Source organism: Apteryx rowi, unplaced genomic scaffold (assembly GCF_003343035.1).
Source record: "Apteryx rowi isolate R43461 unplaced genomic scaffold, aptRow1 scaffold_392, whole genome shotgun sequence".
Classification (NCBI taxonomy): Eukaryota; Metazoa; Chordata; class Aves; order Apterygiformes; family Apterygidae; genus Apteryx; species Apteryx rowi.
Genome location: NW_020450441.1, coordinates 600940 through 621755, shown reverse-complemented (window position 1 = coordinate 621755; position 20816 = coordinate 600940). Strand labels below are relative to the sequence as shown.

The 20816-nt window shown below is 38.9% G+C and overlaps 1 protein-coding gene across 1 annotated transcript in view; it reads right to left on the bottom strand.

Moving 5' to 3' along the window:
• Positions 1 to 1453: 1453 nt before the first annotated feature.
• Positions 1454 to 20816, bottom strand: part of LDAH (lipid droplet associated hydrolase) — a 116096-nt gene continuing 96733 nt past the window's right edge. Inside the window, exons 5-6 of the mRNA XM_026074628.1 lie at positions 17461 to 17543; positions 1454 to 4746 (exon numbers count right to left, since the gene is read on the bottom strand). Coding sequence (XP_025930413.1) covers positions 4555 to 4746; positions 17461 to 17543 — 275 coding nt within the window. The 3' untranslated portion in view covers positions 1454 to 4554. The remainder of the gene's footprint in view (positions 4747 to 17460; positions 17544 to 20816) is intronic.

Sequence of the window (20816 nt, the reverse complement as noted above, 5' to 3'; positions counted from 1 at the left end):
ACTGTGGCCTTCAATACCCCTTGCATGATGACAGCAGATGATGTTAACACTTCAAAACATGCTTATTCTGTAAACAATATTCCTTTTTCTAACATGTTAGATTGGAACAGCGGTATCCTTAACAAATTTTAAGGGTGCCTGTTAGGGAAAAGGGGTAGCTGAGTCCTGGCATTGGGAAAGCCTGTTTTCCCCAGTTCAAAGCCATCTGGTCTTCATATGCAAGGATTTCTCTTAATAAATGAAGCACAGCGTATTTTAGAGCTTGGGGGCTTTAAAGTGAGCTTGATCAAGATGTTCATAAATAGGGAAAATGAGGGGCACTCATGACAAAAGATCTTCTGTAAGTATCTGACTTGCAAGCACTACACTGAAGAGTGAGTTAGATGTTTTAAACAACATTCTGCATTGTATTAGCTTCTGCAAACTTGTTGGAAAAAAAAACCCAAAAACCAAAATTACTTTTCTGCACGCGTGTTCCTGCAATACATGGAATGGAAAAAGCCTAGTCCATTTACAATCAGCTTAAACTCTTGAAAACAGTCTCTAATTAAGTCTCTCCTCTCCTGTCCCACCTGAGCACAYGTGTTGTCCTGTTTCGTAACTTCTGCATGATGCTACTGAGAGCAGCGATCACTTCTGGCAGCTGGACTGTGCTATTACTGCTGCATCTCACTTTTACTAAAGCCCCATCAGCTGTTCCAGAAATATATGCTGTTTTAATAGTTCCTGGTTGCTCACAAACTCTCTCTGGATTCTTATTTTGTAAATGTGCCAAAAAAAGAGCATATTTGCCTACAAGCAAAGAGTCTCAGGAACTTACTGTCGTTGAGAGTCTGAGTGTGACCTGTGACACAGAGTAAAACAACATTCTCTTGGGCCTACCAAGTTTATCCAAATCCAGTAATACTTGGAACAACTTTTTAATATTAATGATAACACTTCATCTCTTGTTTAAAGTCTTTGTTGGCAACTAACTAGACCAAAGAAAGGGAGGGGGAAGGATGCATGTATAAACTGATTTTCTGCAAAATAAATAGGTAAATGACCTCAACTGCAGAGAGGAGATTATCTGCTGTGGCTCATGTATGTAATCTGTCTCCTATGACTTAAGAAATCATTGTTTAGCTTGAAGTCCAACTTCAAACTTTYCACCATAAACACGGGACAAGTACTTGTCAAACCTCCTGTAAGGACAAACCTTGCTAATCTACAAGCTCTATAGCTCATTCAAAGCAGTGAACACTTAGCTGGAGAGAGCAAGAGGAAACACTGATTATTTTGGAGTGGCTCTGGATAAAAATGCCTATATCCCACAGACTTTCTCTGAACTTAGTAGATGTCTAAATCGTATGTGAAATTTGGGTCTTAGCAGGCAGTTTTGAAAATCTTGCATGCACCAAGTAATGAAGAAGGTGAATTCAGACTAAACAAGTTGTCAAAATAAAGCATCAAATTACATTTTACAATAAGTGCTTTTATTTTTATTTTATTTGTGCACTTTTTCATAAAAGGTATTGATCTAACAAAACACTTGAGCATGAGCCAAAGTCTCATTGAAGCTAGCAGAGGAATACTTACTTGCATGGTGAGAATTAAGCACAAATGTGAATGACAGAGATCAGGTGCTACTGCATACAGTCAAGTTATTTGCAATAGGTTTCCCAAGAACTCTAAAACAGCAAGATTACACCGTGTTTTATGGTAAGTTGGTACGTTTGGACCATAAGCACTTTTGACACTCTTTGCCTTGGGTCATGTTTAACATCACTGGCTTCAGAGGAGCTAGATTTTCACTGTGTGAGATCTGCTTCTCTTAGGAAATATAGCTGTGAAAACGAGACCTTTTTTTTTTCTTTTCTTTTTTTTTCAATGAGTAAAGCAACAAATTTTCAGATCTTAGCCTTACAGTAATAGCTTCTAGAAGGAAGGAAGCAATTGAATCACTATGTTTTTGATAACTTTAGAGAAAATTTGTTTAAGAAAATCATAAGGCATTATCCTGCAGTAGATCTGGTCATTGCTGACCAGATCTAACCTCACTTTAGGTCTTAATGCAGGCGGCAGGATTTATTATAATGGATTAACATTTGTATAAAAGGAATACACAAGTCAAGTACAAGTATTGCTAAATTAATTTCTTATACAAAGTATACGAATAATGCGCTGTAAACAACTGTTTTTCATAAGTATTTCAGTTTCCAGCTTTTATAGTTGCCTGTCATCTTTGGTTAATGCAAAATTTTCTCTGTTCTCAGAAGATCTGCTCTAACAGCTGAACTTTTACAGACTGATTCCATCTCAATTATCTGATTCCATAAACTTCAAAGAACAAATGTTTTATTCAACTGTATCAATGTGTAAACCACAACAACCAATTGAACTGTGTTTTTATGCACTGCTAACACACACGTGCCTACATGTGGGTATATATACACACACACATATATATATACATATATATATACACATGTATGCACCACCCCCTTACTCCATCACAGGAAGCACCTAGGCCAACAGATGCATTTAGCATCTGCCATAAAAGAACACCCACCATAATCGCATATCAACATCTAGGGGCTGTTTGAACACACACAGACACACACACACAACTCTGGATTTCAAAAGTGAGTGCAACAATTGTTTTGATCACTGCTGAATGTGGACCTGTAGAAAAAAAGGAAGTTTCCATGGCTCTCCAATACAAAATCAGTTAGTTGCACAGGCACAGTCCCTTTGCTCTGAACATATCTGGCTCCTCCCTATGCTGCAGCAACAGGGGTCTCAACATTTCTGCCTCAAGCATCATCATCTGTTTCTTTATACGGCAGTATAATCTGAAAATTCACTGGCTAGTCTCAAAAGGTAAACTAGTTTATGGTGCAAAAAAGGTCACTTAAACCCACTGGTTGTCTGCAGGTTCAGAAACAAGTCCAAAAATATGCAGAAACTGAATTCTATTACAAATTGCTCTAAATATCAGGGAAAGATTAAAGAGAGAAGTGGAAGGTGTGCATATAATCATGTAAGAAAAGTGAGGAAACAATTACTTATTCAGTCTTTCTGCATCACAGAGAACTTTCTCCAATATCATTCTCAGTAGTACCTCGACTGTTAATAAATTATGTAAGTTAGGTGCCTAATGCATCAGCTAATGCATCTGCTTGCTAGGACAGGACTGCCCCTGACTATATTATGTAGCATTTTGTTTATTTATAAATGTCTCCACTGGGAGACTATTTCACAGGTTCATGGCTAGAAAGCCTTTCCTGATTACACTTGGCTCTGTTCCCCTTACTTACATTGTTTTTTTTTCTAGCTTTAGGCTATAAGTTCTTGTGTTATCACAACTGGTAGATTGTTTCTTTTTGCTGTTTTTTTTCCTATCTAAAAAGGAGATGGATGAACAACTGTGAGGAGCAGCATACTTGTTAGCAATGTGCAACAGTAAGGTTCTAAATATTATCATTTCATGCAATTTCATGGGTGCAATCATGGAAGAGTAATAGCCATTTTCTTAGGACAGAGTTATCTAACTTGTGGCTTGGCAGAAAATTTCATTCTTCAGTCCTTACAACAAGAAACTGAAATTTAGGCAGGTATCAAAACTGTTTTAATTTTTCAAAGCTGCTGAGCAAACAGTGTTCACCTGGGCTTCATTAGGAGAATCTGAGCTCAGACAGCTAGGGCACTTGTAGGTAGTTAAATATGGATTCTGCTATCAATTTTAACCTTTTAAAATTGGCACTTTTGACCAGGGCTCTTTACCTTCTCTACAGTGAATCTGAAAATGAAATATTTGACCATGTTCCAGACATGTGCTCCAAATGTATTCCATAGCTGAGTAGCCACACTTACCTTACGCTATGTTTGCTATGCTGTGGAGTCCTGACAGTGCCCTGAACTCCTGAGACTTGGAGAAACTGCATACTTCATGTTCACATTCCCTTTGTAAAAAAGCCTGAACTCAGCCTGACCTCTGATTGCCTCCAAAACCCATCTGACCTGTAGCTGACAACATCAGGGTTGTCCTGGGGCCTTGGGCTGTTCTGGCTGTCTATTATTCATGTGACAGGGCTACCTGGACAGATGAGACAGGAGGAGAAGGTCAGGCCTTTCACAGCAGACCAGGATCCATTGCCACAGAAGGATTTTATCCATCTCATATAGAGTAGCCTGATATTTCTCTCTAAGGCAGACCAGCTGGGCTGCACCAAAACAATCCCTTCAGCAGGTAAGTGATGTGGTAGTAACTTAACTCAGGTGCACTTGTAGCCAGTGAATCTAGTATCAGTGTTGTCTAGAGTGCTAAAGACCATCAATGTTCCTTACTTTGCCAAGTCCTGCAGAGTCCTGAAGACACAGCATGCAAGTACATGACCATTAAACTGATAAAACTATACTTTGGACCAGCCAGTCTCTCTTTAACTTTCTCTAAAACTTCTTGGTAGAAAATAAGCCATAATCAACAAAGAAAAGTACGACAGACTCTCTCACAAAAAATTACACGTTCACAAAATAATTACATCATTTTCTTGTTAATCACTGAATCATTGTTTATAATTTGGTCAGATCATCCTGTAACCAGTCTGTAATCATGGAAGCCATCTCCTTGCTGGCATCTAGCACAAAGGCATGGCGGAGCCCTTTCTCACAAAGTCGAATGTCCCCATCTGGAAAATCCGTTTTGATCTCATCGTAGTAGTGTTGTGGACACCAGCTGTCTCCAGTTCCATAGTAAAAAATCAGCTAGAAATCAAAGCATAGCAAATTGTTAATCGTAAAACAGTGGAGCACAATAAGGGCCTATCTCTGTAAACACAGATCTGCTGATGAAAAGTCCAACTGTCTTAAGTAATGTATTATTATGGAACAAAACGCCTGGTTGTCCATGGAGTCTACCCCTCCCCAGGCAGGCTGTTGTGTTCTCACTAGCTATTCCTTATGTTTTCTATGTTAGCTCTCTAACTACTTAATCAAATAACAAAATTACCAGTTAACTTGATACTATGTTCTAGCTGAACGGACTAACCATTACGCTGCTTTTTTCTGGTTATAAACTAAAAGAAAGCACAAGATTCCTCTGCATTTGTGAGCAGCTCAGTTTAATTGGCATGTTAGGTGCGACCTCAAAACACTTGCCTGGTTGGCGCCTTAGGTGGAGGAACACCTATTTTCTTAACCTCAGTGTTAGATGCAAACTAGAGCTGAATCACTCAGCTTTTTCAGAATAATGGCATTTATGGTCATTCTCAGAAGCAAAGCTTCGTTTGCTTGGAGAATTTTACCTTTGCAAAGTTTGTGCTGCACCTGTGGAGCACAGGAACCTGCTGGAGATGAATGAGCAATTTTCTTCTGGGTTGTAATGTGGAACTAAAATTCTACCATAGTCCTTTTCTCATACTTTGCCCTAACAGCCTTGTTCAAAGACATACATGAAGGAGGTGCTACAGGACCTGCATAAACACAAAAGTCCCAAGTTCCAGGCTAATGACATAATCATGACTTTTCTCCCTGTTAGGGACAATGAACATCTCTCTTTCCTGAATCATCATTCTATCCCATCTTCATCTCAAATTTGTGTGCTGTAGCTATATTTTTCAGGTTTCATAATGTAATTCAAGGGAGGATGGCTGTCTGGGAGAAAGTTAAAACCTACAGATTTAAAACTATACAGGAACAAGATTAATGATGAGGATTCTTTATACTAAAACGTTTGAATGCAGGTACCAGAAGGATTGCTCAACATATAACACACACACACCTTGGCCAATTCCATTACACTCATTTGTTTCATATTTCATTTCTGAACCTCAGTGCATAATTGAGCAACACTAACATAAATTAGGAGACAAGAAGTTCTCCTTTTTTGTAGCCATATAAAATATAAATAAATGCACCCTACTCATCCACTGGGATAGAGGTGGGCCAAGAGCCCAGACTGCATTTCACAAAATGTTACAAGTTTCTGTCCTATTTACTTTTCTCTTACTGAAGCACACCCAAATCTTGGACATAATTTGAATATTGACTGTATCTAAAATATAACATCTCAGTTGGACAGAAACTAACCCAAGTTATACATCTAAGTATATGTGCACAAAAAATAAACTAATCCATGTGAACAAACATTACTGTTTGGTTATCACTAATTAATTGCTGGAAACAAGATATTTAGTTTGCTTTAGCAGAAATTTTCCTTTGATTTTGCATTAGACTGTGACTATACATAAATCACAGGATATCACATTATCAAAAATTGTTCAAAAAAGTCAATGTAAAATGGCCAGCTGCATTTAGGTCTTTTGAAAGCCAAACATTCGACAGCATTATGTTTAACTCTGGGCTCAGTTACCAACAGATACAAAATATAAAGAAAAGAAAAGAACAAAGAAAAGAAATGGGAGCAACTCTAGTTTAATGGAGTAGTCCTTTAATGTCCTTTAAATGATCAGGTATTTTGATAGACTAGTCCTAGAATCTCATTTAATGACCATTTAGAAAAAGATGAAAAGTCATTTACACTTAAAAAGGTGGATAAAATGCTTGGCTTGGTTTGCATGAACTGTGGAATGGGCTATTCTCCAGGTGGGATTGTAAACTTGAGAACTCACGGATTTGGAAATGCCTAAACAAAAGACTTATGTGCATTTTTAACTTGCCTCTGGTGTATCTGCATGATGGTGTAATCTTTCTTTACATGATCCAAAGGATCCTTGACTCATTCAATCTACTGAAATGATGACATTCAGTTGATGAGCTGCTATTTGGTATGTTTATTTTCTTTTAAAACTCTGTGTGTGGTCTGAGGATTTATTTACTACATGTTTCATAGTTTACAGACAGAATTTTCTTATGTGCATTCCTCTGGCATGCAGCAGTACAGTATTTGGATGCTCATATTTCTTAATTTATTTTTGCAACACCTTAGTGGCCATTTTTATTTCTATTTTGCAGGTGGGAAGCAGTGAGATTGATGTCAAACTACATTAATTTGAACGTGTAGTCTGAAACATACAGGAATGGATTTTCCAATGTGCATAGCATTTTATAGGAATATATAGCATTTATTATGTTTAAAGGATAGCACCCATGAACTTCATTTGTGGGTACTCGAAAACACTGGGTATCTTTCTGTAAAAGAGATTTCAAGGTCTTAAATCAGGTACTCAGAAATGTGAGAACCTACAAACTGTGGTATCTTTAAAAAATATAAATGACTTCACTGACAGTCCATTCTTGGAAGATTCGGGTGCCTTAACCGTGAAGCTATGTATTCTTTTCATATAGTTCTCAGTTTCTTTCACCATGCATTTTACAGCTTGTGCCACAAATGAGGTGGGAGTTGTGCAGACTGCTCTCTCCTTCATGACACAACTCTTTTGGCTAATGAAAGAGGCAGGTATTTTGTGAAGAAAGGAAAAGCAATGTTTAATGAAAGACCATGTCTTAATGCATACGCATAATGAGGCTGAATTAAGGTTGGCACTCCCTAACTTTGAAATGCTTGGTAATGCAATATAAACTGCTTTTAGTAGAGCCTTTGTATATAATCTGCTAGAATTCAAACAAGCAAACTGAAAAACATATATTTTACATATGGAATCTAAATGTGCTGGCAGCAGTATTGGCACTTCCAGATCTGCTGCTTTAGGCCTCTGTCCCTTGAGGAAATGGTGTAACTGAAAGAAGTAGCACTGTGAGACTCTAGATGGACCAGAGGAACATGGGACTCCTTCCTGCTRGGTGTCACACAGGGTGTCTCAAACACAGAGGTCAGTGATTTAGTTTGGATCCATCCTGTGCTTTTGAAGCAAATCTCTCATCTGTCCTCATCTACCATACTTTGATTCATATTGTAGAGTAGTCTCGGAGTGCATGAATTGAACTCCTGCTGCTGAAACTAAGTCAAAAGATGTTCTCCAGTCATTGAGTCATTCAGCTCACTCTTTAGTGAGCTCCAGTCATTCAGTGCACGGGACCAGACAGCTCYAGGCTGAAGTAATAATCCTCTGAGATGCCTATATTACATCAGGTCCTCAAAACTTACTCTTCTGTTCTACAAATTCTCTTCTATTGTGTTGCTCCTGTTTTTAACATAAACATAGCCAAAGGCATCTGCTGAGAACAAAGGACCGCTAAGACTTTGGAAACTTATGTTCTATTCCAAGCAGAAAAAGGGCAGTATATTTACCAACTACAGGCTGTGTTGTCCAGTCTTTAGTCCAGTCTTTCCAAGTAGGACTTTTTCTGTCTTGTTCCATCCAACCTTTCTAGTCTCAGGACTGCTCTACCCCTCTTTGACTCATTGTCGCTGTTCTATCCTCCTTACGTGGCCAATTCCAACTTTCACAACTTCAGCTTCTTATTCCAGTCCCAAATTCTTGCCCTGAAAGTCCAAATTTTAGTCTTCTTGTCTCTCCAACCCATTCTGAGTCTCAATTCCATCCTTATTTTTTTGTCTAGTAACACTCTGCTTTTTTGGTCGGTCTAAATCCTCTATTTCCAGCCTTACTCCTCAATTTTCTCTCAAACCACCAGTTGCTCTTAGTCTCAGGGAGAGAATTCAGTTCAAGATAAAAACATCTAAATGCAGGTAACTATATTGTGGTGTTTACATGTGTACTAGGTATCTAAATTCCATCACAGACGGGGAAGATTTACTGAATAAAGTTAACAGTGCTTAGAAAGCTATTCAGCTGAAACAGCAGGGGTCTACTGTAAAATGGGTAAAATAGCACTCCACATTCCACAGAGGGCTGAACTCAGTTGTCTAAGTGTAGGTACCTAGTGTCATTTGAGATGCTCTAGGTATCTAAGACATCTGCATGAGACTGGCAGGCATGACACAGCTTTTACAGGAGACTCGCTCCCTTCTGGAAGAGCAGCTGGAGGCCAGATGGGGATATTCCACAGTGCCCAAAATGATACCAGATGTCTTTGTTCAAGGCAACTGAATCCTAGCTTGACTTCTTTACTAGATTTCTATTGACTATAATCGGGGTCATCTTTGATACCTACCACAACTCCAGATTCCTACAGGTAAACTCATAAGGCTTGACTCAGGAGCGCACACACCAGTATCTCATGCACTTTAAGATGTGTAAGGTAGGGCAACCCGTTTGGCCTCCAGCTGCTGCTGCTGCAGAAAGCTCCTGTGTCACATCTGCCGGTCTTGCATGGATATCTCAAATACACCATTTCAGGTAGTGCTAGAAGCCTACATTTTGGCCACACGAGCTTTTGTTTTCTTCCTGTTTCCTCCTCCTCATTTCTCTACCTCCTTGCTCACTAGTTCCCTCAATAACTAGCACTGTACATATCTTCTCCACACTGGAATGAATAGCTTCTTTCCCCAAGCCAMGAATTTTTAGCATGAGAAAACAATGTATTTTTCTCTAGGCCTTATTGTAAAGCCTTTTGTACTGAATTAAAAAAGTAAATATTGACTACAGGGAGGCATTTATGCATCATATGTGTAATTAAAGTTTTGGTACATTACAGCCAACTAACTAAGGACAGTCTTAGAACAGGAAGTGTTTGGGAACTTTATTTGATGCTGCAGTTATTTTGTCTGCTTATTCTGTGTGCAGAAGTTGGTGTGTGCATTATGTGTGTATATGTGTGCCTCCCTGCAAATCTAAAACTTAAGTATACATGTTTCTTAATTAGTAACTGCCAAAAAAACAGAATTCTTTTGAAAATGCTTTCCTATTAATGGACTGTGCTATAAAATCTAAAAGCAGGGAAGTAATTAGGGTGGAAATTTTCAGTGATCCAGATGGTGGTAAAGTGCCTATGAAAACTGACAGATACTTAAGTGACATTTTTGGCATTAAGTTTTTCTTTGAATGACAAAACATCTACATTCTTTGCCTACACCAAACACAGCCAAGAAATGTACAGGTGTTAGGATTTACCTATTTTCCTAATATATTAAGAGATGATTCATTTCAAACATATTTAAACAAAAATATTTATCCAGAATCCAAATGTTCTCATCTTCATTTTAACTTTGGTAGCTTGCTATTGCAGCCCATAAGCAGACATAATTAACGAACCATGTGTAACCAGAGGCACATGGAATCTTCATTAAGAGTAGGAAACACTGGCATTCACTATATGATTTGCATGGATCTGTAAAGTACATATTTTCCTGTGGACTGTGCATGGCTGTAAAGACATCCTGAGTCAGCACAACCACTGTACCAGCAATGAAAAACTGCTGCCAACCTAAGCATTCAAAAATGATGAATCAGGTCCCCCAAATAATGAGACTGGCTTAAAAATAATCAAGATTTACAAGACAATAAATAAAAGGCTCTTTTCATTTGTCTTCTGGCTTGAAGTTCTTAAGATGTGCATTTTTTAACTTTTCAGCCATGAGGGTGAGAAGATTATTTTTTATTCTTTTGTGATAATGAAAGCTGAGACTTCCAGGTACTCCTGACTCAAAAAGAAAACATCTACTACCACTGGGCATGACACAGACTCTATATGATCTTCATGTGATATCCTGTTTTTTATGAGTGACTAAAATGTTCAGTCTTTCAGGATCTGACTAAGGGGCAGAGTAAAGGTGATGTGCGTTATCTTTACTGTCCCTTTCAATACTGTGTTTTAAACAGTTACGCAATTCCCAAGTTTCAAATAGTTTTAAAATAACAACAATATTCTCATAAGCTGTTTTACAATTAAATTGCTCAAAAGTATTTTCAGCCTTAGCTTCTCTAAAAGAAAGCACAAGCGAGAGTACAGCTCTGTCAGCTCGTGTACCATGTAATATGGTATGCGTATTCAGACACTGCACAATGATGGCAGCTGCTGTGTAAACAGCAGAAGAATCTGAGATTCGTATCAACAGGATGTTTACATTTTAAAGGGTTTCTAAGAAAATAATAAAGATTTCCTGCATTTGACTCTATTGGCACTTGTTTTAGTGTGTATGACAGTTCACAGAAATATAAATTACAGAGAGATTTCTTTTATGTCTCTTCTGTGGCTGTCATAGGTCAACACTGAAAAACAAATCTGAAAAGTTAAAAAATATTAATTGAGTTTCCTCTATCTCTCTGGAATTTGGTAATGTTATAACAACTTCAGGATCTTATTACTTAGGCAGGCACCACTCCAGCTGATGGCAAAGAGCAAAGGATTGATATAAACTAATGGCACATGTGCAATGGCAAGCAAGTTTGTACCAGTGTCCTTGCTGAAATACTTGTGTCAGAAACACTGACTTTTCTCATTATTACTCCCGCTTGTGTTCACTGGATGAGAGAGTGCTTCTCTCTGGGTGACATCTCTCCACAGTAACTAGCAAAGTTTCTTTTGCTCTTGGATGAAAACTGGTTTAAAGGGCATTAGCCCAGAATTAGTTTTAGTTTCAATCAAGATTTATAAAAAATGACTTAACTCCTCTGGAATTATGAAAGTGCCTCTACCTTACCCTGCCAAAAGAATAGTATAAATGACATGGGAGCAGACTGGTACGGGACAAACTTTGTTTTTGGACTTGTTTCAGTTGTGCTTTGGCTTTACAAATCGGTTCCTGGGAAGAATTCAGCGCTGGCTTTACCCTATGAAGGCCTACATGGTTTGGGATCTGCTTCTTGGAGACACCATCTCTCTCCCCTGGTGACCCTGCCGTGGTTGAGAGCAGCCAGTTTGATGGCCAGGGCTTTGGAACTTATTTCTTGGCTTGTTTTACCAGAACTGGGATTTCTCAACTTTCGGAGCACAGCACAAAGCCAAACTTTTTCCTCTGGGCCATTTTGAGAGGAGGCAGTTGACAATTTGGGGTATATAATGCAGTTTTTAAATGCTAATCTGTAGGGGTTGTAGTAAAGGTGCAAAGGGCAGTTCAAGTATTTGTGAGGATTTTTTTTTAACACGAGGAACATGACCTGTCTTGTTAAACCAACATAAATAATAAACAAAACCAGCTTCACCGTCGGGAAAGGGAGTGGAGAAACATCTTGCTTTTAGTGCAATTAAGGTGCAAATCCTGAGACACAGCCAGATGGAAGGGCTACTTTGCACATGATTCAAAATGTGTTAGTCCTCTCCCTGGTGTCACGTATGGTGTCCTATGAAGTAGGCCAAGTGCAGCCTCTCCATGCCCATGCCTCCGTCAGTGTTAACTGGAAACGGAGTGAACAGAGGTAGGGAAAAGGGACTCCCTTTAACTTTGCTTCAGTTTGACCACGTGCATAATTCCTGCCAGCAATGCTACTGACAGCCCTGCACGTAGACCAGAGAGACTGAACAAGGCCACTTTTATTTCCACTTTCTCACTGACAACAGAGGGTCAAACTCAATGCAAGGTAAAACGTGCTTTTAAAAAAGATGCACAAGGTTTACTAACATATCGGGGAGGTTAACCTATTTATATTATCTATGTTACTTTTAAAGAGTTAAAACCATTTTGAGGATATATATTTAGAAGTGTCAGCAACATGAGTATTTCAGCAGTCTGTGCAAATATCAAAATAAAAACAGACAGACCTGAAACCGCTATTTAAGAGATTCTGTTATTTACTGCAAATAGGATTGCCCTCTGAAAACGAGTCTGACACTCTCTGCCCCCCGTGGAGCGTTATCTAAGGTGAATCAGATAGATCACTCTTGCAGCAACAGGGTCGGCATCTGCCCGGAGAGGGCAAGTCCACCCACTTCAGTGCAATGAGCTCGGCAGCAGAGCACGGGAAGGTAACAGCACAGCTTAGTGTCTCCCTCAGTAATCAAGGGATTGGTGGTTAAGGGATAGGAAGGGCTGGATGGTAACTTCCTTCATAAGCATTCTTCAGAATGGTATGGAAATATTGCTATTTTTGCTYCTTTTGAGCAGCACACATCTTATACCCTCCAGAAAATCCTGGAAATCCATGCAACTGCTTCCTGAGTGGAGTACCACACAGCGTGAACCACAGCGGTGGGAGCTCCTTGCAACTACACGACGAGTGAAATATCACAGGAAAGTGTATGGGGTCCACCGGACCCTTTTGAGTGGTCACTGGGATCCTTTCCCACTGAGGAGAGAAACTGCTGATGCCCGATTAGGGATTCTGGGTGCTTCAAAGAGAAGGTTGTTTTTTTGCGGTTAAATGACACATGCACCAGAATCCCCAAGCACTTGTTTAACTTCCCTAACTTCAACTCTGCACCTCCAGGGAGCGCAGGCCAAAAAGGATGTGAGGCCAGCCAAAAAAGAGGTGTTCTTGGCTCAAGAGAGCACTTTGCACCTATTCAGAAAGAGTGTTTGGAAGGTTTTTCACAAATGTAGGCAACTAACTCACTCTGGCTGCGGGCAGGTGAAGCATTTGTAGTATTCTTTTAACCATGTTATCTTCAGATCATGCTCCTCTCATTGGGAATAATTACTAAACCCCTGTGGACATCTACAAATACTGGCAAAAAAACACTGGGCAACATCAAAACAGCTGTTTCGGGGTCAAAAGAGTTCTTGGTTGCTCAGGTTTTTTAATTTTCTTTAGTAAAGATAACAGTTTTTAAAAAGAAAAACCTAGCACTTCATTTTCTGTGAAAAAAAGATTCACTTCTGCAATTTTTACTCTAAATTTCACATTGTTTATTTGATGCTATGGGATAACACATTTTCTATGGTATTACTGCCAAGACATAAACTTACATTGCTTAAAATTCTAAATTCATCACTGAAATAAGCAGGAAGTGGTAAACATGTAGTTCATTCATTTATATTTTTTTGAAAGAGAATTTCTTCTTCACCCAACCATCACCCAGCCCAAGTTGTAAGCCACCTGCAATAAAGAATTCCTCAATCCAAGAGCAAATAATTTCATGTATCCATTAACCTTCCAGTATGTATTTTTTTTCCCATTTGGTTAAAAACCATCCTTCTCAGATAATAGATATTCTTCATCTTTGCATCTTTACTTCAGATAATTCCTATCATTTTCCTTACACAATCAATGTACCTGCTACACAAGATCACTGGCAAAACTAAATTGAAGAACCATATAAACTTTTTTTTTTAAACATGCTAACCAAAACAGTAATGATTTTCAGTCTTTGGAGGAGATGATTTATGGTCTTAAGAAATTATGAAGAACTACAGAGAGTTCACTGTGAAACTGATCCAGGCCTTGCTGAAGGCTATGGGAGCTTTCCCATTGATTTAGACGGGCTTTGGAGCAGATCCTACACTTAAAAACAGGACTACTGTGTATTATACATGAAGCAATGAACAAAATATGTTGCAATAAACATAAAATCCAAGGGGGTGATTTTTTTTACAAAATTTTCATTGTAAGATCCCTAGTTTTAGCCTTTAATGCAACAATCGCTTGATCACAACAGGATTACAATTTTACTTGCCAGAAAAGGAGTTAGTAAAGCTAAGTCCTAAAATAAGGCAATGAATGTGGCATGACACAGACTTAAAAAGTTAAATACTGTATGAAGCTGCTATATGGAAATATCACTGTCCATCATGGGTATGCTAGTGAAAGCCTCACATAGCCATTTTCCCTTTCTTTTTTATTTTTATTCCATTTGTCTGTGATACTCAACGCTGATACATCTTTTATGAATACTGAATAACACCCACTTCCTTTTGTGCAAGAATCACAATAAACTTCCTCTAGTACAGTAATATCTTTGCCTCCAGTATCTGTTAGGAAAGGGAGTTGGTGTTATTACAGTTAAAGAACATAGCTCAGCTGGCTTAGATATAATCAGGTAATGATAATTAACCATCATTAGCTGAGAAAGTCTTATATCAGTATCCCCTACCTTATTTATTTCGATTTTGTGATTTATCACAACTCTCTGTGTTATTACAATAAGGAGCCTACATTCATGTACTGCTTGATCTAGATGAATAGCTTTAGAGTCCTTATTTTAAATGCTCTATTACATATTATTTTGTCAGAAGATAGGTCTCCATTTTCTTCATACAATTCCATTGCTATTTAATGTGCATAACTTCTGTATTTAAAAGGCCAAAAGTGAAAAACCTCAATTAATTATCCAAATTATATTCCAGCTCCCATTCTTTCATGATAAATCTAGGCAATTAGTATTGTTACATTAAGAATCTGGGATCTGAAGATCAAAATTCTATTTGTCCCTAAATATAGTTAAACCTGGATATGGAAAAATCGGAATAATTTACTGTCTCTTCTTCCTTCTTTTCAGATCACAGAATGTAAATATGATCCAGAAATAACTTTTCTATTCCACAGCAGCTGGCAAAGCCAGGTGTTAAGATTGGCTTTTAGCATATGATCACAGTGACTACTAAACAGTCTAAATTTTTTGAAGTGACAACTTGCCAGTTCTATAGCAACTTGGACTATAGTTCCTGTTTTTATAAACTTCCAACCTTTATAGGTTAAGCCCATTTTTATTGTTGATACACTTCAAATTTAACATAATGCCAACTCAAAAATTTTTCCTTAATTCTTACATTCCCAGAAATTACTAGAAGAATGAAAAAAGAGAAGCATTTAACTTCATTTTTATATCTGTTTTTTCTTCAGTTAGCCAACTGCTTATAAGCTGGCTTCAGCTTTTTGTTTTCTTGAGTACTTTTGCCACTTTAAAAGTATGAGGACATAGAAGAATCAATCAAACAAAGTTAATACAGGTTTAAAAAAGTTCCMTTGCGCCAAGGCCATGCTTAGATTGACAGAGTCAAGAAAAGCACAGATCAAGCAGACTAAGACACCTGCAAACTCTTACAATTGGCTATTTGCCTTAATTCAGCAGAGGAAATAAGCAATGTCTGTAACCTAAAGCATCGGAGTAGTCTTTCTGAAGTCACTGGAGCTATTCCCAATTGCCAGCACTATTGTCCTGATCCAGCGAAGCATTTATGCTTAACTTTAGGTGCATGGGCTTGTGATTAAAAGTAAAATTTCCAAAAGAAAGTCCCGATCCCGCAAACTGTTRCTCCACTTTAGTGCCCTGACTAATCGCATAGTAAGCCTTACACTCAGCATCAGCGCCCCGAGGGCACTACCAGGACTTACTGGCCCTCCCCAGGGCCTCCCTGGGGCCTCTCCCACCCCTGCCCAGGCCCAGCACCCCACTTCAGCCCCCCTGAGCTACACTGTTGGAGCATCTGTCTCCAGCCCTGCCTCCTAGGTGGACCTCAGACCTACACTGTAGGCAGCTTGTCTCCTGGATGGACCCCTCGTTGTAGCTTGCCCCCTGTCATGTCTTTGTGTCTCCTGGAGGGACTTTGGATCCTCATAGYCCAAAAAGCATGGAAAGTTTTATTTAAGAGAAGAAGAAGATCTGCCCTTCATTTGCTTTGCTGAGATTCCTCAAGTGGAGAACTCTGAATACTCTGAAACAAAAATGTAAAAAACTATGCATGCCTAGTGCTGTGTAGTGCTCATGTTTGTTATTTTAAGTCCTTTTAAAAAATCTGAACTGAAATATGCTTTTATGATTTAAAGTTGTAACTTATAACATCCAAACAACTGAGAAGAGTAACTGTGCTAAAATACAGGCAAATAGCCCTGAGCCCACACCATGAACTGCCTATCGTGAGGGCTAATTTTTTTTTAATCCCCTCACAAACTAGATACATCTGAACGTACCTTTAGAAGTGCAGGGCAGGCAAATGGGTTAAGTAAAAATAAATCCATTTTCAGCCAAAAGAAGAATGAATGATTTATTGAGTGAACTTTGTTCCATATCTATTTAAAAGGCACAAAGTAATCTTACAGAGAYCTAGGACCTCTGTCCTAGAAAATTCTGTTCTCCAAGGAAAATCCCTGCCAGTGTAAAGCGCTAGAATCATTCTCCCAGTAAAAAGACAGAGATGATACAAAGAATGGAGGGAAGGGAGGGAACACAACAGAATCATACATATTATACTTACTATCTATTCACAGAGGCTACATCAATAGTAGTATACTAAATATGACCATTTTCTGGCTCTTAGTACATATGGAATGGTCTGACCACATCCATATTATTAAATTCTCTCTGCCTCTGAAACAGGGTGACCACATCAAAGCTTCCAGTTAGGAATGGTTCCTGGCCTATGCCAACTCCAGAACTATGTCTGAGAATTGATTGGGAAAATGCTAGTTGGTCCTCACCAAAACTGTACCAGGATCTGCTCCAACAATAAACCTGTACAGACAATCAAGTCCAGGGCTGGAGGAAGGTCCCTGGAACTGTTTAGTTCACCAGTACAGCACACAATCTCCTAGGAATGCTTTCTATACCTGTATCTTATACTAGGATCTAATGGCTGAAACTGTGGAACCATAATCATTTTTCTGACTCCTCTCTATTATGTTTTGACGCAACAGGAAAATCAGGCTGGCAGATTCCCATGATTAACTGATGTCAGGTTGAAAATACCATGGATTGGATTCCACTCTCAGTCACAGAAGTAATGTAATATTTTCCCCCATGTAACTGGGCTTCCCATGAAAACTCTGAAAATTAAATAGTTACCTTCTTTAAATTTTGCTTTATGGTTGTACTGTCTCTCTCCACAACCTTCATCATTTCTTGGCTTGCCATATACAAGATATTTGCTGCAAAAAAGAAAACATGCAACAATGTAAATACACAGCAAATCTTTTACAACCTCTGTGGACCCAATCTTGCAAACAGGTAATGCAATTACAGCACTCGTCATCTTGACAATCCCACTGAAAAGAATCCCAGTGGCAGAAATGGCAGAATTTATCTCACCTAATTTAATCATCAGAAAGTCAGACAGACTAAATCAAGTCACCCACGCTCCTTACATAGTTAATGGAAAGAGAAAGACACCTTTGGAACGTGATTTTATCCGTCTATCTTGCACACCTATGAATCAGGCCCTGGTGCTGCCTCTCTCTCTCTCCACTGACTACAGAAGAAACTTTGGTGATTACCTTATTCCACATATTTTTAGAACGGCAAAGATAACCATGACAAATCACACACGAAATGTTTTCAAGAGTGGGCTCTGAAGTACAAGCATTCATTAAAAGATATAATTAATCACTAAATTATGACTGACATTTTAATATGCAAATGTTTCAAACATTGAACCTGACAAATAATAATAAAAAAAAGGCAAATACAAATCATTAAGACCTGCAGTCCTGCATAATACTGATGACACTTACCCAAACAGGATTGGAAAACAGTTGTGTAAGTCTTACCTTGCTGGAATGCAATGTATTACAAACGGTTCAGTGCAATTTATTGTGAGTTGGTTTGAACGATAACCTCTCAGAAACATAAATGACTGAGTCCAACATTTGGGCACCTAATTAAAAATAGTCTGATTTTATGAGGTGTTGAGCTCTGGCTGCTGCCACATATATTAGACAGCAGTGGGCACTAACCACTTTTGAAAAGGGGGTCAGTTTGCCTGGATGCCTAAATATTCATATATTTAGACATTTTGACCGAGTAGGATCATACTGTGTCCACCCAGCCTGACTTCTGTTACAGCAAAGCCTATGGAGACTCAGCTAGAAATTTCAGTGCACAGCCCATAACTTGGGCTTGAACTAGGACATACCTATTAGGTTGTAAATCTTACTGCTAGAATGAGGCCCACATATGTTCAACTGCAGAATGAAGAGCTGCAAGATGATAATCAATGTTGCACTGTGTCCACAGGTAGTGAGAGGTCCTTCAAAGAGTGTTCACAGGCTTAGCCAGTTTTAATAGGGGCCATCCATCCATCCTGCTTTGCTGAAGAAACATGCAGATCCAAAGAATAAGCAATTCCTTTGCCCTCTTTCCTGCCCAGTCATCTCACTGTGTGAATAAGATGACCATGCCTCTCCTGTCGTTAGAATCTGAAACCTCTGCGCTGGATGACAGAGATATTCATAACCTGGGAATGAAGGACAAAACTCTGTGCCTCCTTTCTCATGAATTTGCAAAATCAGCAGAGACCATGAATAGTCATTTGCTTAAATCATTTAAATTTCCAGGTCCTAGACTGCCTGAAATATTCTAAAATACTGATTCCTCTCCTGAAAAATAGGAGAAAACTGAAAGGCTCTGCCAATTTTTAAATTTGAACCAATGAAGTTTTGCACACAAAGAGTTAATGATGGTGTTGGACCTGATATTGCTAATGGGATGAGAGTAATACATTCTCACAATGTGTGATAGGGGAGGAAATGGCAATCACATAGGTCTTTGGTGGTGACCAAAACATGAAGCTGGATAAATTCCAGCAGTGCTCTAAGGAAACAGAATGCCACTGGAGAGATGAGCGATGGCTCCAGAGAGCAAATGTTAAAAGACAAAACCAGTGCTCTCAAGTGAGGAAAGATCCTAGAAAGTAGTATCTACTTCTGAGCCAGCCAAAGAAGATGCAGTTCTGTTAGTCATATGCCTGCTGAGCTCTGTCTTTTTCAATTAAAAATCAAATACAGCTAGTGCAAGGTTCTTCCTTTCCTAGACAAGAAGAAAGGGTTGCAGATGTAACACTATTTGGACAATTCAGCAAATCCTGCAAAAATCTGCTGGTCTGATCCTATTCTACTGGACCAAGGGGCCTGAGTGCAGTTTTGTGTCTATCAAGCAGTTCATCTAATCTTGTGGGATAGGTGGTGCATCTGGTRGAGGTTTGTCCATCTACAGCATTGCTGAGGTCAAGTCCTCACATTGGTCTTTTTCTCAGTTCAGCTCCAGATACTACTCATACATGAAGAGGACACATCTTAGGAAGAATACACCTTTCAAAATTGTTTAGGAAAGCTTAAATGAGAGGCATGAAAGATAATAAAGAGTTCCCTAGGTATTTCATCAATTTCAGATCCATTCCTGTTTCTAATGTGAAAAGTATGACTTTAATGCTTAAAAATCCCACCTGTAAATGAAGCTATCTGGCTGTCAAAAGCTCTGCTCAGTGTCAGAAGGAAAGACAGTACATGGAGACCAGCCCTGGCTACCCTCGGTGCTGGTCTTTCAGGTGACAGATCTGGTATAGAGAAGACTCCACAAAGCACTACGTGCAAGAGCCTGGATTTGGCATGGCACATGCAGCAATAGCACTCGTACCCCCAAACCCATTATAGGTGGATTCTAGCATGCCAGGCCCTTTAATTTCCAGTCCAGAATGAGGCTCTTGTTAGTTGGGTACAGTGGATAGCACACCTGCAGCCATTACCTTCCAGCAACAGCAGTAGATAGCAGGCAGAGATAAAAATACTGCTGCCCCTCAGTGAAGAACCTGACACAAACTATTTATTCAGTTTTACTGGGATTCTGTGTGTAGCTCTCTATTTACAGTTCAATCATATAACAAAAATGGGACCAGGGCAAAATGAACAGGAAGTTGTCCTGTGTTCCCCTTCTCCCATCTCAGTAGTTTCTCTGTCTTACCTCGTGTTCTTGGTGGGTTCTAGTCATAGCCTGGAGTTGCTGGTGTGKTTTTCGTTGTATGAAATAAGAAATGAAGTGGAATTCACAGACTTAGTAAACTTAGATAGCCACAAAAACCCTAAAAGTAAAACTATAAGAAGGCAATAACAAAGCTACTTTAAAAGGAGCCACCTCTGTGTACTGTGCAAGAAAGGGAACCAGAAACGCAGGATTAAGCTAAACTGGATGAATGGCAAGGTTCAAGAATCTGTTTCAGCCAAACAGAAATCCTTTGAATTTTGGAAATATGATCCTAGGGAAGCCAATAAACAGGAACTTAAACTTTAGCAGGCGTTAAGAAGGGGAAATTGCAAAGAGCAATAACAAGTTTCCAAGAACATACATTAAAAGATTTAAAAATAAACAGCAAAATATTCTTTAAGTTTATGAGAAACAAGAAGCCTACAATAGAATTGATGAGTCTAACA